General features: G+C 46.1%; 3 protein-coding genes across 18 annotated transcripts; 2 read left to right on the top strand and 1 right to left on the bottom strand.

The window, feature by feature from the left end:
• Positions 1–1141: 1141 nt before the first annotated feature.
• Positions 1142–14837, bottom strand: LOC120680789. Of its 15 annotated transcripts, XM_039962334.1 has the most exons (14): positions 10173–12779; positions 9997–10069; positions 9786–9837; positions 8539–8646; positions 8303–8391; positions 7934–8011; positions 4903–7820; positions 4725–4808; positions 4375–4471; positions 3823–4239; positions 3329–3425; positions 2497–2731; positions 1742–1892; positions 1142–1613 (listed from the first exon to the last, which is right to left on the bottom strand). In XM_039962334.1, the coding sequence occupies exons 4-7, from the start codon at positions 8579–8581 to the stop codon at positions 5532–5534; spliced, it is 2499 nt and encodes an 832-aa protein (XP_039818268.1). In that variant the 5' UTR covers positions 8582–8646; positions 9786–9837; positions 9997–10069; positions 10173–12779; the 3' UTR covers positions 1142–1613; positions 1742–1892; positions 2497–2731; positions 3329–3425; positions 3823–4239; positions 4375–4471; positions 4725–4808; positions 4903–5531. The 15 variants fall into 15 exon arrangements, with proteins under 15 accessions (XP_039818268.1, XP_039818264.1, XP_039818259.1 ...); XM_039962330.1 differs by having other exon boundaries at positions 2497–2755; positions 4725–7820; XM_039962325.1 differs by lacking the exon at positions 3823–4239 and having other exon boundaries at positions 2497–2755.
• Positions 12436–15306, top strand: LOC120680791. Of its 2 annotated transcripts, none has more exons than XM_039962336.1 (6): positions 12436–12592; positions 12778–12887; positions 12972–14041; positions 14138–14249; positions 14388–14460; positions 14678–15306. In XM_039962336.1, exons 3-6 carry the CDS (start codon positions 13990–13992, stop codon positions 14954–14956), a joined length of 516 nt encoding a protein of 171 aa, XP_039818270.1. In that variant the 5' UTR covers positions 12436–12592; positions 12778–12887; positions 12972–13989; the 3' UTR covers positions 14957–15306. The 2 variants fall into 2 exon arrangements, with proteins under 2 accessions (XP_039818270.1, XP_039818271.1); XM_039962337.1 differs by having other exon boundaries at positions 12961–14041.
• Positions 15307–16371: 1065 nt separating this feature from the next.
• Positions 16372–17738, top strand: LOC120682965. Its single transcript, XM_039964974.1, has 4 exons — positions 16372–16502; positions 16620–16755; positions 16850–16922; positions 17247–17738. Exons 1-4 carry the CDS (start codon positions 16463–16465, stop codon positions 17514–17516), a joined length of 519 nt encoding a protein of 172 aa, XP_039820908.1. The 5' UTR covers positions 16372–16462; the 3' UTR covers positions 17517–17738.
• Positions 17739–24912: the final 7174 nt, after the last annotated feature.

The following is a 24912-nucleotide window of genomic DNA, read 5'->3' as shown; positions in this document are numbered from 1 at the left end:
TTAAAAATAAATTATATAATGATAAATGAAGCAAAAATCATTCCGCTAAAGGTCTCTCCCTTCCTCCAAAGCAAAAAGGCAGAAACTGCGAAGACGGTGAAATCTGAATGAAGAGCCAGAAAGACAAGGGCATCGGCGTAGTTTGCTTGATCCATCTTTTGAAAATCAAATAGAAGACAAAGGTTATTGTTGATTTTGTAATTTCTCCCGCGCTAACAATGACACACTAGCTACTCTTGGTATTGTTGTTCGGTTAAAATGAAGACAAACTGGTTACTTAGTTAAGCTGAACATATATGGACATACAACACGGGTTGTGCCTGCATAGTGGCAACTGGAAAGTAAGCCCTACAGTAACCCTACAGCTACATTCAACGTCCTAGGCGGCGCCGTAGTTTACTGCCCACCGGCACCCCTTTCCTGCCACCAATGCATCTTCGAGCACCGCGAGAGAAAAGTCAAGGCGCGGCGCACCGCCTTCAAGTTGCTTGGTGGTACTACCTTGGTACTTATGCAAATGTTTTTCCATGTTCCAAGCACTGCACTGAAATTTTTTCGATTCCCATGATAAGGCACGGGCATAAACTTAGTTTGGACTAAACTAATTCTAAGTAACTAGTACGTGGTGTCTGGAAAAAGGAGACAGTAGGCGAGGTAAGCAGGCGACAAAGGACTGCATCGCTTAGGAGAGAGGAGCCATGTCTGATGCCATGTGCTATGACAGCGATTAAAGATACTAACTCGTTTTAATCTTTATGCTGTGAACGTGGACGCCGAACGTGCTTAACTTTTCATATCGCAGGAATCCATGGACACAGTACCCTCTTCCCTTATCTAAAGAAATGAACATTGTATCCTTTGTGCAGTTTTAATGCACCAGCTGTAAAAGGTTGCTGCTATCTTCAGCTTGGTGTCATTCTATATGTTTTGTTTGGTCGTTCACCACGATGCACACACATAATTTTGTTCAACACCCTTCGGGAATTCCGCAACATACAGTGCAGGACACAATCAGGATAACACCGTTGCCGAGACAATTAGCTAGCATCTATCAAACAGGACGATGGTAGGGCTAACCTGACAAAAAGCATTGATACATTGCGTTATTTTCAGTGCGCAATAAAAGAACAGATAACAAAGGTTGCCGAGAGAACATCACCAGCTGGAACATATCAAGCCAAATATATTAAAGATACATTTGGAGAAGTATCATGAGCCAGATCTAAAAATGGATAGAGAGTGCATGTCCGCCAAAGTTGCAAGAAGAGACCAGGCAACAGTAATTTCCACCTTACAGAAGCCAAGATCACATGTACCGTGGCTAAAGCTGGCCTTGAGAGGTGTGAATAGAGCCATATCTTTTACAACAACATTTGAAATACTGAAAGTGGTGCAAATTTGACCTCAAGAGTGCAACGCTTGCTATAGAAACATTTCCGAATCATGAAAGGGCCCCAGGCAAAGGAATAAACTGTGGAGTATTGAAATACTTCTAAGCACAAAATTTTATCCTCACACTCGGTTTGTCCCTTCACTTTTAGTTGAACTTCAAATGCTACTGGATCAATAAATACAACTGCACGAGATGGGCCTGTCAACAACAGATATGAATCCTGCAAGCGTCACAATTAACTGATCAAGAGATGCTTTGATTCTTCCTTGTACAAAACGTAAGTACATTATGTACGTAACGTATACGAAACAAACGTATTCTTAGAAACATAATCCGATGACATATCACCTGGGCACCCATCGTGGGTCAACAGGAATAAACTCCGCTGGTGGACGTGGACGCAGCACGTTAAGTTTCACGCGCTGAACCACTAAAAGGAAGGACCGGTGCGACGAGTCTATGAATCCGTCAAGTAAAGCTGGCGTATCTTCGGCCATACCTAACAAAAAAAATATAAGTTTTCTGTATTTTCTACAATTTAACTGAAATTTTTATATAATTTTTCTAGCATTTTCATGCATTTCCTACAATTTTTGTATAATTAATTTTTATAAATGTATTTTTCTAACATTTTCTACAATTTTTCTGTATTTTCTACAATTTATCTGAAATTTTCATAAACTTTTCTAGCATTTTCTAGCATTTCCTACAATTTTTGTACAATACATTTTTCTAAATATATTTTTCTAACATTTTCTACAATTTTTATGCATTTTCTACAATTTATCTTAAATTTTCATAAACTTTTCTAACATTTTCTAGCATTTCCTACAATTTTTGTACAATATATTTTTATAAATATATTTTTCTAACATTTTCTAAATTTTTCTGCATTTGCTACAATTTATCTGAATGTTGGTAATCAATACCACAAAATTGGTTGGTAAACCTAATTGGTTTTTCTAAAAACTAATCTTAATTCTACCTAAATTATATTAAAAACATTACCTAAATCGCTAAAATATCATTACTACTGCATACACTAATTATAGAATTAAACATACAAAAAATTTAGATTAAAAAAGTTGACAAATATTTATTACCTGCGGTTCGGATCCAAAATCCGGCAAGGCTTCGCCGTTACAACTCCCTCCCTCACCCCTCCTCTCTCCCTCCCCCTCTCTGGATGTCGTGGGAAGCAAATGAGGGGGAGGGGGGGAGAAGCCTTTTATACAGTGCGGGGGAGCCTGCCGCCCGGCAGGGGGGCGGCAGGCTCCCGCCAAGGGCCTCCGCGCAAATAAAAATTATTTTTATTTACATATAAGTCCCTGTCGCCCCCTGCCGGGCAGCAGAGGTATAAAACTGTAAATTGTAAAATTGAAAATATATTTCTGTAAAAAATATTTTTGAAAAATATAAAAATAAAAAAGACGCGGCCGGCCCACGCCACGCGGATGGATGCATGAGGAGTGGTGCCGTTTCTGTTGCATTGAGTAGTAACTGTTTGATTAATTTATTTTTTTAAAATGGATATGAGCTGAGTACAGATTTTACATAAACTAGTTTTTTTTACATGATCATAAATCTAGAATGATGATGAGGCTGACACTAACAAATAGAAGAAAATGCAGTCCAAAACATTTTAATAAACATGATATCCAGGTTCAAAACTGAAAAGGTTAAAATCCAGGTGGGAGGATTACTACAATCTTTTCGAAGCAAGATGAATCAAAGTGTCATGATATTGTAATGAACATGAACGTGATATATGGTTCCTGTCTTTTTCACTTCATATGTCCCAAACACGCTCCTTAAAAAAAGGCATATTAGTATATGAATGTTTACTGGGGCAATTAAATTGCTCGGTACCCCTGTGGAAAAAAAAATGGGCTGGACCTTGTCCTGTGCAAAAATATGAGTTGGGTAGCTACATACAGTTTTTGACAGCTCACTGCCCATCTCCATGGTTCGTAAGCACAGAGGAATTATTTCAGTTTGCAGCAAAAAAACTAATGACTTCAGTATCATCAACCTGCAATATCACAAAAAAAAGAACATTCTCATTAACGAATTGGTTACTTTTAGAGCAAGCAAGGATTTACTATATAACTATGTATTTGAGCAAAATGAAGAGAACATCCCGATACGTACTAATATATAGGTTTTATATATCACAAGATGACAATACAAAAACACCTAAATGGTCAATGCAACAAATAACAAAGCTGCCAGTACTTGTGATTCGTCTCAGGTTAGTCCTGAAGTTAAACTGTGCATTATAGTGTGCTAATTACATAACAGCTTAAGAGAACAACATGAATCTTCACTGATGAGATCTGTTTATCATATAGCATGCACCTATCTAATGCTGGAGGCAGAGGCATTATAATGGATTCGCTAGTTCAGGTAAACTTCCAAGCACAAATTACCTTGACAAGAACACCATTGCACCAATGACACCCAGGCCAGTAAGCCTTAAGTACTCAAAAGGTCTTGTTTTACTGGTAGTATTCAGAAACGGGTACAGGTACAACTAGGGATGCAAGTTTCATCTTTTTTGGGTCATTGGGTCGACCCAAAACTTGATAAAATGAACTAGAATGACATACTACGTAATTAGTTTGGGAGAGAAAATGAACTAAAATGATAAACCCAAAAACACCAATGGGTACCCACTTGCATCCCTAGGTACAACGGAATAAGAGCTGAAATGAATGTATTTTTGTCAATATGGAGACAGAGGATAGGACTAATAATCAACATTATTATCATTTATCAGTTCATTCAAACAACAATATCAGTCCATTTAAGAAAAGGATCCTGGTCTCAGCGTGCGATGCGACACACTGCAATAGTCAAACAAAGTTGAAAAATTGTTAAACAACAAAGGTATTCCATAATTTTAATGTGCTCCCTCTACAGTATCAGCAACCAGCAACCAAAAAAATTGAGCTACAATCCCCTTAGTTGGAAAAGCTTACCTGCAGAAGTGCAAGAGCATTGCAAACTCGGTTTGATGCACCAGCCACCAGGTGATAGTGTTGGAGGTGAAAGTGAAGGGTAGATAGACACGATCTCCTGTATAAGTTTCCAGGTTATGAAGCAGAACATGTTAAACCAGAATAAGTTCCACTACCACGAAAAAAAACTAATATGACCACCAATGCCATGCTGACTTCTAAGACTTTCACTGACTTAGCACAATAAGAGATTAATTGCAGGGACAGAACAAAAGGTGTAAAGTATCCTCAAACATAGCTTTCAGTCCTTTGTGAGTACAAGCATTCGAATCTTTTCTATTGATGGGCCAGGAACAGGACTGGGGACATACCTGGAGTAGCGCAGCGAAGACTTGAACAAGTATACGTTCCAACAATTTAGGCACAAAAGCAGATTTGTGAGAGATCTTTTGGAGCTGATGGGAATAAACAAGTTATACTTCAGTGCACAAAAACTTAGAACGTATACAGGCAATCAACTCTCTTTTTGTTAAACAGTGATCTACTAACCTTCATCCTTTAGCGGCTTAAGGCCTGTTCATGTCCACAACATCCCATGTCACATGTTTGCCTAAAACTAGTTACAGAAATGTATGGCATATGGAAATATCATGATAGATGCAGCAAAATCTTCCGTTAAAGATCTCTCCCTTCCTCCAAAGGAAAAAAAGGCAAGAAACTGCAAAGAAGGTGAAATCTGAAGAGCCGTTCATCAGAAAGACAAGGGCATCGGTGTAGTTTGCTTGATCCATCTTTTGAAAATCAAACCAAAACGGATCGAATGCAGAGGCAATAGAAATAGTTTGTCAGGAAATGGGGTAAAAGAGAAGAATAATGGCAAAGGCCGTCATTCTTGTGCTTGCTTCATTTTGCAACCTAATATTGTTGATTTTTTTTCTGAAAGGTTTTGTTTGAACCTTCTCCCACGCTAACAATGACACACTCACAAGCTACTTTTGGTTTTTGTTGTTCGGTTAAAATGAAGACCGAATATTGCTGTGATTAGTTGATTAAGCTGAACATATATGGACATGTGGTACATGAGCTTAATCCAAGATCACGAAAATGGGCACCCGAACAGCACGGGTAGTGCCTGCATAATGGCAACTGGAAAATAAACCCTAGAGCTACACTGTCATTCAACGTCCTATACGGCACCTTAGTTTACTGCCTGCCAGCACCCCTCCCTTGCCACGCCGTGGCTTGAGCTGCTGCCACCAATGCATCTTCTTAGCCTGCACTCGGCTCCGGTTGGCAATCTTCCTCCACATATTGACGCTTGCCGGTGCCTTCCGCTTGGCCCGCAAGTGCTGTCGCAACGCGACGAATAATGCGTGCATGTTCCCGCCGCCGGGCCTCTTTCCCGGCGTGCTCACCACCGCCCAGCTTGTGGACTTCTTATCCTGGCCTTTCGCGCGGTGGAGCATTCCCCCGAGATACTTCCATGGCGACATGTGGTGTTGTTCGCCGGGAATGCGGCGGCATGACGGGCCCTCCTGGTCGTGCCCGTAGTGGTGGTGGTGGTGGAACACCGTGGCGATCTTGTTCTTAAGCATCCGTAGCCGCTCCACCCGCTTTGCCAGGACTTCCTGGCGGCGGCGCCTCCTCATCGATCTCGTCACCTGAGGCGCATACATCGGCGGCGCGATCCCTCGCCACGGCGCCGGCGGCGCGATCCCTCGCCACGGCATCGGCGGGGCAATACCCCGCCACGACAGAGGCGGTGCAATACCCGGCCGCGACACTGGCGGAGGTGAGTAAGAAGCAGAAGCGCTCGACTCCGGCAACACCGTAGGGCTCGTGGAATGGTACGAGATGGCGACGCCTGATGAGCTGTTACTGTTGTGGCTGCTGATGTACATGCTGCCGGAGTCGACGCGTTTCGGTGTTCGCCGTGGTTTGCAACTTGACAAGCTCGCGCTGGAAGCGGAGGCGTCCGTGCTCCGTCGCCAAGGAGTACTCTCTTCATCATCATCTTCAGCTCGGCGCAGGCGGTGCTCCTTGGGGTCCCGATTCCGCCTGATGCGACTGTGTATGGTGACCATCGTGTTACTCGAGGAAGATTGTTCCGGCGTAGCCACGCCACGCCCGGCTCGCTCCGAGCCACGGCGCAACACCGTGCCCAGGGACAGCCTGGAGTCCAGTCTTCCCAATCGACGCGTCGAGGAGGAGCTCTCCGCTCCCATGCGCCGACCTGTGCCGCAGCCTTGCAGCTGTTTCTGACCCAGAGACATCTCCCGCAACACCGAGCAGCGCCTGTTGCTGCCCTCCAGCGACGACTGGTCACCACGACCGGAGGTGCAACACGTCCTGTCCCGTTGCTCGGCTTGCGGATTGCTTCCAATCACCGTGCCATGCTGCGACGTTGCAGCCATGCCGCGTCCAACTCGCTCCGAGCCATGGCGCGACACCATGCCCAGGGACAGCCTGGAGTCCAGTCTTCCGAGAGGACGCGTGGAGGAGGAGCTCTCGGCTCCCACGCGCCGACCTGTGCTGCAGCCTTGTAGTCGTTTCCGACCAAGAGACGTCTCCCGCGACACGGAGCGATGGCTACTGCTACCCTCCATTGACGACTGGTCATCACGGCCGGAAGTGTGGTGCGTCCTGTCATGTTGCTCGGCTTGTAGATTGCTTCCGATCACCATGCCATGCTGCAACGTCGCTGCCACGCCACGTCTGGCTCGTTCTGAGCCACGGCGCGACACCATCCCCAGGGATAGCCTGGAGTCCAGTCTTCCCAAACGACGCACCGAGGAGAAACCTTCCACAACGAGCAGAACCGTGCTGCGGTCGCGCAGCCCTGCCCGACCCAGAGACATCTCCGGCGAAACAGAGCGACGGCTGCGGTTGCCCTCCGGCGATAACTGGTCACCACAGTCAAAGGTGCGACGCATCATATCTCCAGTCAATGTGCCATGTCGCAACGTCGCAGCCACGCCGGGTCCGGCTCGCTCCGAGCCATGGCTGCTGCTGGCCTCAAGCGACGTTTGGTTATCACGCCTGGAGGTGCGACAGGACGTGTCCCGTTGGTCGGTGTTCTGAATGCGTCCCGTCACCGTGCCCTGTCGCGACGTCGCAGCTACGGGCAAGCGGTAGAGCCTGAGGCCGGAATTCTGCTGCTTTCCACTTGGACGGTGTCGTGGCGGCAATGCACATGCAGTAGTCCTCGACGAGCGGTAGGAGGCGAGGCGGGCAAGGGCAGGCTCTTCCGCTGCAAGGGGACCGCCAGGGACGTGGCCGCCGGCTCGGCTTGACACGGTTGAATACTGCGGGTTAAGCCGGCTGGGTCGCTCACCGGCCAGGAGGCTGGGGGGGCTGGGCGATGCCGGTGGCCTCAGGCTCATGGGTGTCTCGGCATCGCGTGTCTGGCGATCTGATCGGATGGAGAGCTTCTCCAGTGCAGGAGACATCAGAGAACCCGATAGTATCTGAAAACAGATGATTAACTTCTGATCAACACTTGCCGAGAACACAAGGAATGAGAAAGTGAAGTGCAAATGATGTCTTTTCACAATTACATACTGGCATGAAAATAAATTACCTTTGCCTGCTTCAGGAGAGTCTGCTGGGTAGCATCATCTAGCATCTTCATCAGCAGAGCCCTGGATGCCTCATCTAACTGCACAATGTAAGAACAAATTAAACTTGTGATTGTATATGTCAGATTTGCCAGCATATTTTGCTACTGCAGAAAATGTAACTTTGACATAAAAAATGCTTCGGTTTCTCACATCCCTGCAGCCAGATTTTGAAATCAGAACGATTGCTTTGGTTTATCATGCCTATTCCTCAATCCTTCTCTCTTTCAAATGTATCTGAACACGATTTTCTACTAGAAAACGAAGGCTGTCTTTGACTTGGTCTCACAAGAAATAGCAGTGACCAGTGAAGCCATAAAAAAGTTACTTACATTTTCATTTGCGGGACCCTTGTGAAGCAGCCCATACAGCCTCTTGAGCGCCTGTAGATCAGACGAAAGTTGCTCCAATTCCGTTTCATCTGGCATTCCGTTTCAAAATTACAATAAGAAACGAAAAGAGAGGCCCATCAACACGCACATGTATCTCTTTTCGAGGAAAAAAACAAATTGTAGGGATGTCAAAGCTCAAAGGTCGACAGAGAACAAAGATCCGATCACAGACTAACCGCCATTGCGAGGTGAGGAAACCGATGTCGTTGCTTGATCCATCTTCTTGGGGGAGCACCAAACCAAGATCGAGGAATCTAAAGAGACTAGGTTTGTGCCCAAGGGTGCTGAAATTTTTCAGCACAATAAGAAAGCAAAAATTTTCAGCACAATAAGAGAAAGTCATGCATACCCGCAAAGTGCAAGTAGATGAATATAAACATGCAAGCAATCGATGCCTTGCCGAAGATAAAAACACGAACAAATGCAGGCAACGTAAAACTAAGCACTCATTCACAAAAAGACAATCAGAAAGTACTAAGATATGATTCTTTGGCAAAAAAATATGATTCTAAAATAATTTGGGATGACATCACCTCCAACAAAATTATTATCCGTTGCTTGCACTGTTATTTTCAGTATAAACAATCCAAGCAAAATTTGTATATGTAAGGAAAAGAAGACATCAGCTGGAATCAAACAAATTCCATTCTGCGCAGCCTTACAACCATTTAAGTTTGGATCAAGGATATATGTAAGCATAGGAAAACTTTCAACAAAACAGATAACACCCAAACACCCATCCATTATTTTATTTCCTTATCTCAGGCCAGATAAAAGGACAAATATTATCTGTTCGAGGTTTCATTATCTACTAACTGTGCACAGAGAATATGTGTTCTTTATTACAATATAAATCTCTCAACATTCAAGCAATTTCTCAATATATGGATTTAATCAATCGATTTCAGGACAGCCACAACATAACACTGAATAACATAATTGAATCACTGGAATGTATGGAGATCAGTATCCAGCGTTCTTAATCTGTCAACATCCTATGCCTGCTCATTATTATGTTTGCTGTTGCTGGTTATCTATTATTTCAAGGCAGATGATTCTCTGTTCCTATTCACTAACATTTTCTGTCCATTCCTATTCACTAACATTTAATCAAGGATGGGACCCAGAGTAACTTGTGTTGTCATACAAAAACCATCACATTCTACAATCACCATTTAAGTTTGCCCCAATTAAGCACGCCTGTGAGGTCACATGATCTAGAATTTCACAGATTACTGAATATGCATCCACTTGCGTTTTGGTTGCTCTGTTATGCTGGAAAATTGAAACAATTTCATTTCAGGCGATTAGTATTAGAAAATTACATTTACATAAGAGCACAACTCAATTGCACAAAGAAGAAAACTACCAGAAGTTTTCATAACCAAGGGCAATAAGTGAGGGCTATGGAAATAGAACAGACCGTTGATCAGCTTCTTGGCTGGTGTTCTTCTCTTCTCCTAAGCAACCTAAACCTGGTGAGTGCAAGCAAAAGAATGAAATCAAGATTCAGATATTCCGTTAACAGATAGGCATGCTAACCCACAGAATCCCAGCAATCTATAGGGATGCTACTATCGTTCTAACCTGAGAAGCAAAAAAAAAAAAAAACATGTAGAGGGCACTGTGCCCACCTTCTCACATAAGCAGATACGTCCCACTGTGGTGCAGGTGCTCACGCGGCGGAGAGAAGAGCGCCCGTCTTGCCTGTTGGACAAGTACTGGATTAAGAACAGGTTACAGAAGCGCGAGACGGACGGCAGCGTGGAGGAGTTGCGTTGCGGCGAGGACTTGAGACGGCGGCTTGGACCTTGGAGGCGGCGCGAGGCGGACGGCGGCGTGGAGGAGGTGCGGCGAGGAATCGACACGGCCGCGTGGAGGAGTCGGCCCGCGCAGCGGCGGTGGCGGCGCGAGGCGGACGGCGGCGGTGGTGTGGTGGCGCGAGGCGGAGAGGAGGGCTGTCGCAGGAACAATGGCGGTTCTTCCTTCTACTGCTACTTAAACTGGGGGATGTGAAAGTTGTCTCTGCCAACCGGTGTATCCGACGTCCGTTGCCCGCCCGTCAACAACCACCACGACTCCCCCCCACCACCACTACCTCCGGCCGGCGCACACTTGCGCCGCCTCCACCTCCTTCACGGCAACGCGCTCGAACCGCCGGCGCTTCCCTTCCCTTCGCTTCGTTCTCTTCCCTCCGTTCCCGACGAGGGCGTGCCGCCGCCGCCGGGGCAGGGCGCCTCCCTTCCGTTCGCGCTGCGCCGCCCGCGTCCTCGACGCCGGACACCTCCCTCCCCTTCGCCCGGTGCCCGGACCGGCTCGAGCGCTCGACGGCGCGACGCCGCACGCCGCTGACTCTGCTCGGCTGAACGCCTTCCTCCCCGCCGCCCTGCGCCCTCGCCCTCGCCCTCAACCGAGAGAGAGATTTCGCCCGGTTGCTGCTCGTCCGTCGCCCGTTCCTTTTGGTGAGTCTTCCTCTTGCCGTTTGCTTCGCTCATTCCCCTGATTTGCCGATTTGTCCCCCACCTGGCAGTTCCGGTTTCGAATTCTTCCAGGTCGTCGTCAGCCTCTCCTCCGCCCTCGCAGTCGCCGCCAAATGACTCCAGGTAGGAACATTTGCCCTCCTTCCCAGTTCCTTGTTCGAGCTTGCTGATTCGATGACAAGTGATTACTTAAATTTGGTTCACCATACTGATTACTGATTTATTTATGATGGTAGATTTGGTTCACCTAACTTGCCCTCCTTACTGATTACTGATTTATGATGGTAGATTTGGTTCTTCGTTTACAGTAGAAAATTGGTTGAACAACATCATAACCACTGAAAAAATGAATATAATGGCCATTAGTATAGGCGAGCTTTTAGGGGATGGGAGATATTTCAGACGACAATTGTTATCTACCATGCAAATCTGAATATATCACAGCAGAAGCAGAACTGCATAAGTTGCCAGTATCTTCAAATGTGCACCCAAAAAAAATAATAGAAAAAACCCTCTTTACTCTCCAGGTGTTAAGCATGTTTAACAAATAGTGTGCATGTCTAACAATGGAGGTGTTAAGAATACTTCTCAATTTATTCTTGGGCTGCTGCCGTTAGGCAACCACCATGCATTTGCTGATTTGCTGAGGATAATATCATTGTGTTCTTTTGCAGAACAAGCTCTATACAAGCACGAGTCTGCAAAGATATTTCCTTCTTAGCAGTAGGAGTATCTTCCATTATTGTTCAAAGCTAAATGATTTATTTTATTCCATATCTCTTCCTTCGCTAATTCAAATTTATTTTTTTTGTACATACTTTCTAAATATATTTGGTTTAATCATTGAAAATGTGTTGTTGTTGTTGATTGAAACTGTGTTGCCTGTCTAAATCCTTTTAATGGTTAACATCATTCAGTCGTTGAAATGTAATTCGGTATGCATCATGTAGCATCTCTTTCAGATGTAGGTTAGTAACTGTTAACTTTGCCGGCATATTCATTCTGCATAACTTGGAAGGATTACCTTCTTTTAAATAACCAAACAATTCTGTATTCGAGTATTTTGTTGATATCGCTCAGTTTATTTTCTTCTCCATTCGCATGTTGTTTGTGCCGAGTTCTTTTATTCACATCTGAGTTCTTTTCCGAATCCTTGCATTTGATATTATTAGGCACTTTGAACTGATTATGCCACAATATGTTAGTTTTCCATGGAAATAACTGGTGTATGGTATTTGCAGCTCTTGGCAAGGACTGATCCATCACATCACAACCAAATGACTGGTGTCCCCTTTTTGCATCCTGTTTGCTGTAATACAATTGCAACTTTTCTTGCATGGGTGTTTGTTGATGCTGAGCATCAATTATGATTTATGTTATCCCAAATGAGGTTGAAAGCAAAGTTCCAGATTTAAAAAAGTAAAAGACGTTCAGGACCATAATGAAAGTGTGATTTCCTCACAAACAAGAGATGCTGTCTTTTGTAATCACCACTTTTCTTTTGTAGTATTTATTTATTTGTATGATTTACTGACTTACTTAGGAACTGACTGCATCAGTGGTGTTATTTTGTAATTGTGGATGCAGGGGCTGGGTTGGTTTTGACCACCAAACATAGGACGGTGCCTTGAATCATGGGGTACTGATGTTGGCGTCAAAGCATTCCCTCTGCACTCTGACATGTTATGAGATTTGGAGCAAAAATTAAAGTTTCAAATTTGATCAATAAACAGGAATACCAGTTTCTAAGGTAACCATTGTTTTGTATTGTGAAATATTTCTACATATATGTTAATACGTCAACTATGAATAGTCAATTTTACAACTGGTTCATGATGGTTCTTAAAAAAAACAACTGGTTCATGATCAAGAAACATTTATTTTCGATCTATTTGTGTCCAATATTCAATTTGTTTTTGGGATGGTTGTATTCAGCTCTTGATGGAAGCTAAGCTCAGCTAGCGCGGACTCAGTGCACTACAGCTGACCGGGGCTCGAACTATGGTTCCACGCATTAAGCCTTCCTACGCCTAATTCAGGCTGGGGTAGTGTTCTACTACTTGCTCTTCTTTTATTCATGCCCTGATGAGTGGTTTATTCTACCATGTCTGAGTCCAGATTGATCTCAGGTGTGACTTAAATTGGCATGAGTCATTAATGGAGCTGATGGGCTTTCTGGATGTGAGCAGGCACAAATAAGCAGGCCCAAGTTTCTATTTTTGTACACTTAGCTGCAAGCCTGCAAGCCAAGTAGAAGCCAAAGCAGCAACTCATTGCTCACTGTCTGTTCAATTTCAAAAATCGCTAATTCTTTCTTACAATTATTACACAGTAATAATATAGCATGTTCATTATTGCCTCATGGAGTCATGGTATTTCACATGGTCATTAATTATGTTTGTTGTCTGTGTGAAGTGTCAGGTGGATTTCAGATTTTCGGATTGCTTGTTTATGGATACAACGTATTTCTACTGTTGAGGACAACAGAGTTATATACTCCTTTTGTTACTAGATTGAGAGATCGTTGTTGTTTGCAATTATAAATTATATATTTTTGTTGTTTGATTTGCATCAAGATTTGTCCTCGAATACTTTTTTGTTCACGTTAAAAAATTTCGACTCCCGTAGCAACTTACTGGCATTCAACTAGTCTTGTACGAAGGGACAGGCCGTTTCGGGGAGGGGCATATATACGTTGGACCGATATGAATGTAGGCAGCAGTTGGTTCACCGTTTAACAGGGTCCAGAGGCCTTCCTTACATGGGCCCAAAAAAACTAATTCTAGTGAAGTCAAAAATATGTATGGGCCAGGTCATTAGGATGATTGCTTCACGGACGAGCTCACGAGGTTCAGGTTTGCGCCTGAAGCAGGAATCCAGTTTTTTCTCCCGTTCAAATAAAAAGGAATCCAGATTTTTTTTTTAATGCCTGGAGGAGCAAGGAACGTAGCGCTTGCCGTTCGCCAGATCACAGCCTGCCGCTGATTCTGACCTTCCCTACAAGCAACTTCTTCATCCGCAACCAGAAAAGGTATTCCACCACAATGCCACATAGACAGGCTACCCAAACCGCCATCTCCTCCTCTCTTCTCTACTCGTCGTGTGGTCGCTCTCCTTCGGCCATCGATTCAGAGGAGAGGGCAAACGATGTCGTCGTCCAAGTCCAACTTCTTCAACCGCGCCTGGAACAGAGCTCGCGGTAAACAACAACGGTTCCCCGCCCAGCATACGAGAATCCTAATGCTGAGAATGTGAATGCCAATGGTAGATCCTGATCCTGACCTGCTGCTTGCAGGCAAGTCGGATGTGGAGAGGATCTGCAAGAAGGTCTTCGACGACCTGGCGGACAAGGACACGGAGCTCCTGGACATCAACTCCCTCCACGTCGCCACCCTGATGGTTTACAAGTGAGGATGCCATTGCTTTTTCCTTCACCAGTTCATCCTGTGTCCCATCACTAACGGTTCCGATGCTGGATGCTAAATTTTTCAATCTGTCCATGCTGACTGCGCCTCCCCGTTTTGATTGGTTCCGCGTTTCGTCAGTTCAATCAACAAGCAGTTAGTCGGCCCTCACAAGGACCCTCCCTGCTTGAAGATCGTCACTGAAAAAATGGAGGTACCCGGTTGAAGCTCAAGTACTTTTCATATTTTACCCCAAAAAAAAAGCATGTTGTCGGGCGCCCACCAAGGTGCGGCCTGCTGGTGGAAGAAATCCCATGATAGATAGCCCATACATAATGTTCGCAAGCCCAAAAACTGAAAACCTTCCCCTCCAAAAAAGAAAAAAAAAACTAAACACCTGTTGCTTGTTCGCTCTGATAACGCAACGGCAGGAGTACCGCGCGAAGAAAGGGATTGCTCTTACGGAGTTCAAGGACCTGATCCTCAGGTGGGTGGAGAAGGACCTGCGGCTGGTGCTCGCGAACAAGGCCGCCGTCGCGGTGCTGGGCGCGCCGCTGCTCGCCGTGACGGCCAAGAACGCCGGCAGGCGGGTGCCGAGGGTCGGCGACGCCGTCGACAAGGTGCCGACGCCGCTGGTCGCCGCCGTCTTCTCCGTGGGGCTCCTGCTCCTGCAGGACGTGGACGTCCGGGTGGGCAGGCAGAGGGAGTGAACAGGTCAATCGGACGGATGGGCTTATCGATACGAAGCGCTGGAAGGCTTTCGCTTTCAGGCACTGGCTCACCTCACGGGACATGGTCCCATCCCATTGCTTTGCTGGTGCGTGATGGTAGGCTGGAACCTGGAAGTCTCTGATCGATAACAAAATGTGCTGCTACTTAAGCTGCAGCCTTCACCGGCAATTGGCGTCTGGATGGCACGTATGCAAAAATTATGGAAGGGAAGCACTGTAATAATTGTGACGTTCATTCTTAATTAATACTAGTGTACATGTTGATTTACTAAAGGCTGGCGAATATGTGGTTTTCTTTTCTTCTAAAAGATTAAAAGTACTTGACATTTTGTGTTTTTGTTTAATGAGCATCGTTTGACTACTAATTTCTTCTCAAATGAGTATCTAACGAATGTGTGGAAATGTGGAAGTCCTTTTCAACACAAATGATTTTCACGTTTCTGTAATTAAATATTTGAAGCTATTGACAGGATAAATTTCTAAAATCCGAGTACATCTTTGATGAAAATATCAAGTATGTTCAGTTGGAGTAATATAATGAGTCACATTTTGGCGACACATATACACTACCTTAGTCTCTTGAAGGTGGATAACCATTTTCGTAGGGTGTGCGTGTGTTTCCATTGGGACGAACGTCTATATTGTATTTTAAAAAAGGAAAAAGTCCGGTTTACACCCTCCAATTATCGCAAAAGTCATATTTTAAACCTTCAACTACGAAACCGGACAACATAGGCCATCCAACTGTCAAAACCAAGCAAATTTGGCCCCCTAGGGTGGTTTTAAAGGTGGTTTTCCATTTTACGAGAATTAAAAATATTCAATGTTACACTAAAAAATTATAAGTAATTCATTTTAAGTCAAAAAATTATGAAATTGGTATCAAATTTTTTATATGTTCATAATATTTGGATACTTGCAGCTATGCCTATTATTTTTAATAATTAAGATTCAAATGGAGCAATAATAGATAGGTTATATTTTTAGAAAAATTTTAGTACTAGTTTCATATTTTTCTGATTTAAAGTAAATTAGTTTTGATTTTTTAAATTTAATTAGATTTATTTATTTTTTAGAAAATGCAAAACCACCCCAAGGGCCAAAATTTCCCGATTTTGACAATTGGATGGCCTATGTTGTCTGATTTTGTAGTTGAAGGTTGAAAATCAAACTTTTGCGATAGCTCGAGGGTGAAAATTGGATTTTCACCTTCAAAAAAATAGGTGCACCTGCACCAATTGTAAAAAAAATCAATACAACACTTGGTTGAGAAAAAAAATTATACGCCCTTTATTTGTCAATATTGCCAAGAAAATTGTGCAAGTATTGTGAACAGAGGCTATGTCTCTGGGTACAAATATCGGGTACTCGTAGCAAAATCTTGTAATTAGGGATCTGTTAAACCAAAATCACACACACTCCAGCAAGATACTTTTATTTCCGTTCCCCTTTTCCAAAGCCCCATCAAGTCCTCCGCCGTCGGCCATGGGGCAAGCCTGGGGCTCTCTCCAAGATAAACTGCAAGGTACCCTCTCCCCTTCTACCTCCTATCGATCGGTTTGTATCTTATTCGATCGCAGCAATCGGTCCGGACTCGTGAGCTCGAGTTCTTGGAGATGAAGGACGAATCGAATTGGTGCAGGGCGGCGGTGGAAGGAGCGGCAGGTGCGGAAGATCACCGACAAGGTGTTCGACCGCCTGACGGAGGACGCCCAGAAGCGCGAGAAGGAGGCCCTCACCTTGGAGGAGGTCTACATCGCGGTCCTCTGCGTCTACAAGTACAGCAGCCGATCGAATCATCGCGGTCCTCTGCGTCTACAAGTACTATGCAGCTTTTCCCCATTTCTGATTGGTTTTGTTCTTGTTGGGCAGTGATATCAACAAGTACTTGCCGGGGCCGCACCACGATCCCCCGTCCAAGGAGAAGCTCAAGGCAATGATGGATGTAATCACAGTCCCCTCCTCTTCCCTCCCTTGTGTTCTTCTTCCAGCTGTTCCTTGCACTGAAAGCAAAGTGTTCTTGGTTCCTGTGTTTAGTATACTTTAGTCACCTTAATTCTAGTGCCATCAGCTTTGCTAGGAAGCCTAGGACACCGTAGAATTGAGAAATAATACAACAGTGCTTCCAATTTCCAGTAAGTCAGTGGTTCGCAGTTGAAGCTTAAAATTTTTCCGCACAAATTCCGCATCGCTTCAGTTGCTACAGGCAGCTTTTGAGTTTTGAGTGTGTTATCAGTCTTATTACAGGCTTGGTTTCTGAAATGTGCAGGAGTACGACGTCAACCTGGACGGCCTCCTGGACCGCGAGGAGTTCGCGGAGTTCATCCGGAAGCTGACGGCGGACTCGCTGTGCTCCATCAGCCTGAAGCTCGTGATCACGCTGGTGGCCGCGCCGGCGCTGGCGATGGCGACCAAGCGGGCGACCGAGGGCGTCCCCGGCGTGGGCAAGGTGGTGCGCAAGATGCCCAACGCGCTCTACGCGTCGGCCATCACCCTGGGCGTCGTGCTGGTGCAGAAATCCTCCGAGGGCGTCGAGTGACTCGCCAATCGGAGCAGCAGCGCGCCGTTATGTGCCTGCCATAGGCTGGAGCTGCAGCAGGGTATCTAGGATAGATGCTGCTTTCGACTTGTTCGAGCGATGCTGTGATCAAACAAACATCTGATGTGATTTATTATGGTCTGGGTGCCGATCCTGTGAATTGTCTTGTCATGAACAATTTAGGAAGTGAACAATAAAGCTGTACTCCTTGTTATGCTTTTTTGTTGTGAGTCTGCTTTTGTCATTCTTTTGATGAAGTTTTTTTTTAGATTATTCTTTTCATGAAGTTCATGAATCATGAGCCTGCCCTTCTTTGTTCTCCGAGTTCAACTGGGCCAGCTGAATGCGCCCGGCGGTTTTGCAATTCTCAGAAATGCAACCAGCAGAAAGTTCAGTATTTCTATTTCTTTAGCAGCTTTTATTTGTTCTATTTGTACTCCTCCATGGTGTATCTGAGCAGTTTTTTTTTCAATTTTGGTGGTCCGATGGTTGTAAGGCTGGACAGTAAGGATTTCATTGTCTAAGATAGCAGTTCCTAGCTTCAGAATTCGGTGTGCCTTTTGCTTCCAATATGGCTTTTTGCACAGCATGACTTCCAGTCATGTGCTTTTTTTGTCTTACTAGGGGTTGTGTATCTGATAGACGCAATTGAGATGGAGCTGCTTAAGCTGCCCCATGTATTATTGGCTATGTGCACTGTCAAAAGGATGCATACTGTGTATTATATGTTGGTTGTTATGGTCTATGGATACTGGATACACGAGATTTGATTAAACATTACCGGATTGAGATAAAATTGTGCAAATTAGGGCACGTCATGTTGAGAATACGGATCGTGCAAGTTTATCATGGTGAAATCCTAATCGATCTCCACAATATTATCTCGATATTGCAAGCTTCGAACATTGTACTTTATATAAATAGTAGTATTACGAGTATATATTTTTTTTAAACTTCTGTAGCAACGCACGGACATACACCTATGGATAAAGCGATCAGGTTGTGGTGATCTCACTTAAGTTGTTCCATAAATCTAATAAGATAAAGCTTTGCTTGGCTATGCCTATACATACTTGTACCCTTGAGTCATTAAATTAATTAATCAATTTTGCGTGGATATCTCACACTATGGAATGTTGTGCTCCTGGTAATTATGTGTAGCTTAATGAGAGCACTAAGAGTTTCCTTGTAAGAAAAACCATAATTGTTTATGAGAATTGCAATTTGGAAACTGTGCTTGCTTATCTTGAGCTTAACCATACTTGTTATTTTTAGATCTTATTTTCAAGTTTGCAGGAAATCACCATTGCTTTACTTGTTGCTTCAGTCATGTAAAACTTGTTTAAGTTGTGTCTTTTTTCTTTTCTTTTTTTTTCTACCGAAGGATTTTGTGTTGTGTTAGGTCTTTTGGATGGAAAGTACAATGTCCTCCCTCAACAGTCGTGCTACATGGTGGGAGGCAGTGAGGAAGTCATTTGAAGAAAGATGCATCATTGTCTGTCATGGCAAACATGTCGTTTATCAAGAACGCCTAGCAAGCCTAGCACAAATCTAAATGTCTATGTCGATAGCAATCTCTTATGTTGCATTTTCATTGAATACTTTAATGTGGATATTCGCTTGGTTGTTTGATTTGCATCACGATTTGTCTCATATACCCTTTTTGTTCGCGTTAAAAGAAAAAATAGACTCCCGTAGCAACGCATGGGCATTCAACTATCCAACAAACTATGGAAGAAAAGTGAGCTTTGCCACTTAGAAATTGCACGCTGTACCGACATGCCGCACTTAGAAATAAAAGCAAGGAATTCACCAACCAGTTACCACCCATGGATTTGTATAACACAGACATGCAATTCCTTCTCTGATCTTACATGGCAGAACTCCATGTATAAGGATTTCATCGGACGACAAGAGCACCAATGCGCCTATGCGGCACACTGCATGCTACCAACACCGTAAAGAAAGAAGCTTTGAAGAAAGCTTGATAATGCTAATCAGAGGGGGCTGAACCTGAAATGTCTGATGGATAATTTTGTTGTTCTTGGTCCTCGGAATTGGCAGTATCTATCATCAGTTTCTTCTAATATCTCAACTGTCACATTGGATGAATAATTTTGTTCGTGAAATTGTAGGTCAAGATGGTTGACTGGGTGCAACGTTTCATATTCTCACATGTGGTGATTGAAGGTGGCAAGGTAAAACGTACACAAAAGGAACTGGAGGCTGGAGCTAACACAGGCCAATTTCTGTTAAACTAACAGCTTATATAGTGAGTGAGAAACATTCACATCGGCTCATGTAAAATTCATGAAAAATGTGGTTTAGCCTGATCATTAGGTACGAAGGGCAGGCCATTTTCATGAGAGAAGGGGAAGAGATGCAGTGGCTCGAGGAAAAAAGTTTCAGTTGACCAAAAGTCTCATGCTATTGCTCATGTGCAGTGTGTGAGCAATGCCTGAAAACCTTATCCTCCAAAGTAAGATTTTCACACCTCAACTCAAGATCTGGATTTGGCATCTGAAGTTGGACGTTAATTTTACCTTTTCGTATTTGTAACTTAATTCCAGCAAGTTTCGACTCCACTATTTCTTCGTTTGACTGTCGTTTGAAATTGATTTTCTATTTTTGCAGCAACCAACTGTGTTCAATAGAATTCTTTCTAGTTATCGGTGCTGTCGCATTTTCACAGGGAAAAAGAAAAAAGAGTAAACAATGGTGCTGATTACAGCAAACACATTTCAACCTGTAAAAAAAACAGTTCGAACACAAAAGCACTAACCAACAGCCTTTTCTTTAAAAAAACGAACAGACTTTTATGATACAAAGGCTAGACAACGAGAAGACATACACATACATGGTAAGCAGAGCACTGATTCAGGAAGCCACTGATTCACAAAGCTTGCTGATAAATAGACTGATGGAAGAAGCTTCCCTGCAGAGTGAATCGATCATCATCATTCATCAACCATCCTCTCTTTTTTTATCATATTTCATCAACCATCCCCCTCTAGGTAGTCCTTGGTCGTCGTTTCCCGTGCTGCATTGGCCTCTTCTCCGGGTCCTGCGTGTTGAATATCGTCAGTGACACCCGGTGCACAGGGCTAGTGAAGAATCCATTGCTCCCTTTTCTGGACCCTTTTTGCTTGCCCCTTCAAGCGAGCAGAACACGGTTGCACAGGGATGACCACGATAGTAACCTGCAGTTTCCTCTGTCGCGTCCCCAATGTTGAGCAATGTGTTGGGAACGATGGACACGTCGTACCAGACGCTAGCGCTGCCGTTCGGCTTCTGCACCAGGAGCCCGCTGACGGCGTCCTCGATGAGGACGACGGTGGTCATCGCGGCGTCGGAGCTGGGCTTCAGGACGACGACAACGAGGTCCGGCTTGGGACAGCGCGGATAGTAGTTGAACGAACCTGGTGTATGTCATGGAGACGCCCTCGTTCATCATGCCAACGAAGGAGCCCTCGTGCAGGACCAGCAAGCAGCCTGGCGAGGCTGGCAAGCACGACGTCAGCGATGTCCCAGGCTCCCAGCACCTGCCGCCTGCCGGTGTACTCGCGCAGGAGTGACACCTACAAATCCTGATTCATAGCTCTCATCTGGGAGCCTCTGTTCCTCCGGCGAGGCCGGGAGGGCCTGTAGCGATGGCGAATGCCTTCTCCGTCGGCGACATCAGCGGCGGCGTGGAGTCCATCCCCCTCGGCTACATCAGCGCCCGGCGGTTCCACCCTTCCATGCCATGGCACGGCGCGACCGGCCTGCCAGCCGGTTTCCCGTGCTTCCGATCCCAGCTGCTGTGGCTCCTCCTTCGGCGATGTCTGCGGCGGCGCGGGGGTGCACGGCCATGGCGCGGCAGTACGGACGGTTCGTCTCCTCTGTAAATGGTCTGGCTCTGGCGGGCTGGCATGCTTCGAATCGTGACCGAGTGTTGTGGATTGGACGGCCCAAAATACCTTGGGTTGGACGGTAGATGAAATACCGTCCACACCTAGAAAAAAATTGGATACAGCAGGGCTGTACAGTTCCATCCGGGCAGCCCTGCCCCGATAGCTGCCACGTGGAGACTGAATCATCGGAAGGAACGGGTCGTGAGGGAGCGCTCGCTCGCGCCGGTGCACGCGCTCCGCTCGGCTCGTCGTCGCTCCGCTCGTCGCTGGGCCGGCCCGTTACAAACTCTCGCCATCGACGCACGCACATATATTAGGGCCGGCAGTATCAGGCTGCCGTCCGTCGTCCGCTACAACTCGCCGCCGTTGCGAGTCGCTGCCGCTGGCCGCCGCCACTCCAATCCGTCGATCTGGACGACGCACGCACCATGGCAGGACCGCACGAAGATGAGTCCGCCACGGTGACCTTGTCTCATCCGATGCCCTTATTGGTGCGTGCGTCGTCGTCCAGATCGACGGAACGGACTGGCGGCGTCGGCGTCCGGCGTTGGCGCGGCAACTTGTTGCGGCAGCCGGCGGCGGCGACTCGCAGCGGCGGCGAGTTGTAGCAGACGACGATGGCGAGAGTTTGTAACGGGCCGGCCCAGCGACGAGCCGAGCGACGAGCCGAGCGGAGCGCGTGCACCGGCGCGAGCGAGCGCTCCCTCACGACTCGTGCCATCCGATGATTCAGTCTCCACGTGGCAGCTATCGGGGCAGGGCTGCACGGATGGAACTGTACAGCCCTGCTGTACCCAATTTTTTTCCTCCACACCCCGGACGGTAAACCAAATAGCGTCCACCCCTTGCCACAGTGCCCGCGTCCATCGCCACCGCCCACCAGCCACGGAACCGGGAGACTGCGGCGGAAGCGGACGGCGTGAGCTCACAGCAGCGCGCGACGCACGCCGGAATGCGGCGCGACGCGCGATGCAGCGGCGGCGTCTGCGTCGGTCGCGCCGTGCTCGAAGCTACTTGGATGGAGAACAGGGTAAGTCGAAGGCGGTGGTGCTGGATAAGGAGCGGAAATGTGGTGGATTCCTGGATCCGGGAGCGTTGTTCACGTGGAGACGACGAGAAGCTGTCGGGGAGATTCATGGCGGGAGGCGGCAGAGGAAGCAGTGTGCAGTGCATACTTTCGTCCATCATGAACGATTCGCATTTGGATTCGAAGGAGAATGTGCAAGTGCCTTGGTACAAGGTGAAGCCTTGCAAAGCACACACGCTTGGTGGTTTGTAAGATCGCACGCTGCCGCACGCACTTCCTTATTAAACTGTCAGATTTTCGCATTGTGGACCAACATTTGTGTTAGACAACTACTAGGAACTCAGAAGAACAGGGTTCTAGTTCTAGGACGCCGGTGAGTTCGGCTCGGTTGAGATTGCAAGCAGGAAACAGATTTGACTTAGCCACCCACTCGGGCCCAGCCTAACTCGTGTTCCGCCCCTGCTTGCGTTTCTCTTGCGGCCCGTCCCATTCAGCTGAGGAAGAAGAATCATTAGACAGACAGAAGAAGGGAAGGCGTCAAACCATGTTGTCCCCATGTTCCTTGGCTTGGCTTCAGTTCATTTTTTGGAGCTTCTTTGACAGCAAACCGTTGAAGCTGGAAAACGGCGATCGAGATCGGGAAGCTCGGAGAACGCGGGCCATGAAGCCACCGCGGAGTGATCGAAGATGCGGCCATGTGGAAGCTTACCGCGGGATAGGCCGCCGGCCGGCCGGGCGTCAGTGGGGCATGTCGGCGCATCGGCGGCAGCGTAAACTGCCGCGCTGCTGCGCCTCCGACTCCGATGTCCGATCAGCAAGTGATGGTGGCCGTCGGGCTCCTCCGGTTTGATCCACGTGAGTGGCCCCCGCGCTGACGGCGCCCATTTCACCATCATTTGACGGGACTTGCGGAGCCATCCCTGATCATTTTGACGGGACGCGCCGTAGACTTGGGTTCAGGATCACTCCGCGTGAGACTTCCTTGAACAATGTCTTCAAAATTTCAAAACTTTATAAGATTTCTCGTCACATCGAATTTTTGAATACATGTATAAAATATTAAATATAGTTAAATAAAATAACTAATTATATAGTTTGTTTATAATTTGCGAGACGAATCCTTTCAACCTAGTTAACTCATGGCGGGACAATAGTTATCCAAATATAAACGAAAGTGCTACAGTATCTTACATTCAAAAGTTTACATATCTAAACAAGGCCTTGCTTTTCAGTTAAGACAAAGGGTCGGGAGTCATGTTGGGTCTGGTGGTTGCTTCGATTTCACTAGCAGTAAGCGAATGGGGGGGGGGGGGATTCGAAAGGGCAAATCTAGCCAGAGCTGATCGCTGTCCATCCTCATTCCTCAACGCCTCATGGCTTAACTTGGGTTTGCTCCACATGTCTAGCAGGCTGGCACTGATGACTGATGATGCATCTGACCATCTGTGTACGTTGGTTGTTGGTGCTGCTACTCTTCTTGCTTCCCGAATTGCAGACACCACTCAGCGTGCTTTCTTATTCAGAGACATTTCTTTCCCCATCAGTATGGAAACTGGCCTCTGATGATCTGATCCATCACTGTTTCGAGTCAATCAAAATGAATGTTCGGGCCACTGGATAATTGGATGACCTTCTAATCTCCAATAAAAAATTTATCCTTGCTTCAGCAGTTGAGCTACGCTGCCACAGCAACACCTGCGCGCATCTACCGCATCAAATCTGCTACATGCTGCCTCTAACGGAATTTTTTTTGGCAAAACGCAGGAGATCGCCTCTGACGGATTCGGTCCACACGTCAGTAAACATCGCCATGCCAGTGCCCAGTGATATGCACAGTGCGCCGTCACGTGGGGTATGGTCGCAAAGTGATGGGCCTGGGCCGAACCGGTTAGGTGCTAGGGGAGACTTGTTGGGCTCACATCGCACTGACTAAGCACTGGGCCCATGGCGGGCCCACCTTCGTTCTAATACTATGTTTGGCGCCCAGTGGACGCGTCACGCATCATCGAATGATGGATTCGAGGTCGTACTGCCGCACGCCACCGATCCCAATTCCCAACCTGTTATTAGCGTCCGCTGTGCACTGTGCGTGCCGCTCTCTCGACATGTGGTCTGTGTATCTGTAAAATGGTGGTAAAAAATCACATCTGACACTTAGGACACTGTAACACTTTTTGTTTATTTATGGTAATTATTGTCATATCATGATCTAACTAGTCTCAAAAAATTCGTCTCGCCGTGTAATGTATGAGGTAAAAGATTTGATGTGATAGATAAATAATGAAGTTTGGAGTGAGAAATTTTGAAACTAAACACAGCCGTGAGCGTTCTTCTCGTACAGCCATGCATGGCTCAGAGAGACAAGAGGCAGGCTCGCTTGGACGCTACTTTAACATGCATCCACTCCACTACTCCAGCATCATTGGCCACGCACATGCGCCGTGCTGCCACGCACCGTGCCGCCTCACGAGAGGTT

This window comes from Panicum virgatum, chromosome 7N (assembly GCF_016808335.1).
Source record: "Panicum virgatum strain AP13 chromosome 7N, P.virgatum_v5, whole genome shotgun sequence".
NCBI classification, from domain to species: domain Eukaryota; kingdom Viridiplantae; phylum Streptophyta; class Magnoliopsida; order Poales; family Poaceae; genus Panicum; species Panicum virgatum.
The sequence above is the reverse complement of the archived record's forward strand: the minus strand, read 5'-3'. Positions and strand labels throughout refer to the sequence as shown.

Coding starts and splice junctions, on each gene's coding strand:
- LOC120680789 (XM_039962332.1), bottom strand. CDS start 8,581: ATGGATCAAGCAACGACATCGGTTTCCTCACCTCGCAATGGCG. Junction 8,392..8,538: donor TTCCTCACCTCGCAATGGCG/GTTAGTCTGTGA, acceptor ACGGAATGCCAG/ATGAAACGGAATTGGAGCAA. Junction 7,821..7,933: donor CTCTCCTGAAGCAGGCAAAG/GTAATTTATTTT, acceptor ATCTGTTTTCAG/ATACTATCGGGTTCTCTGAT.
- LOC120680791 (XM_039962336.1), top strand. CDS start 13,990: ATGTCGTCGTCCAAGTCCAACTTCTTCAACCGCGCCTGGAACAGAGCT. Junction 14,250..14,387: donor GCCACCCTGATGGTTTACAA/GTGAGGATGCCA, acceptor GCGTTTCGTCAG/TTCAATCAACAAGCAGTTAG. Junction 14,461..14,677: donor TCGTCACTGAAAAAATGGAG/GTACCCGGTTGA, acceptor ACGCAACGGCAG/GAGTACCGCGCGAAGAAAGG.
- LOC120682965 (XM_039964974.1), top strand. CDS start 16,463: ATGGGGCAAGCCTGGGGCTCTCTCCAAGATAAACTGCAAG. Junction 16,503..16,619: donor TCTCCAAGATAAACTGCAAG/GTACCCTCTCCC, acceptor GAATTGGTGCAG/GGCGGCGGTGGAAGGAGCGG. Junction 16,923..17,246: donor AGCTCAAGGCAATGATGGAT/GTAATCACAGTC, acceptor TGAAATGTGCAG/GAGTACGACGTCAACCTGGA.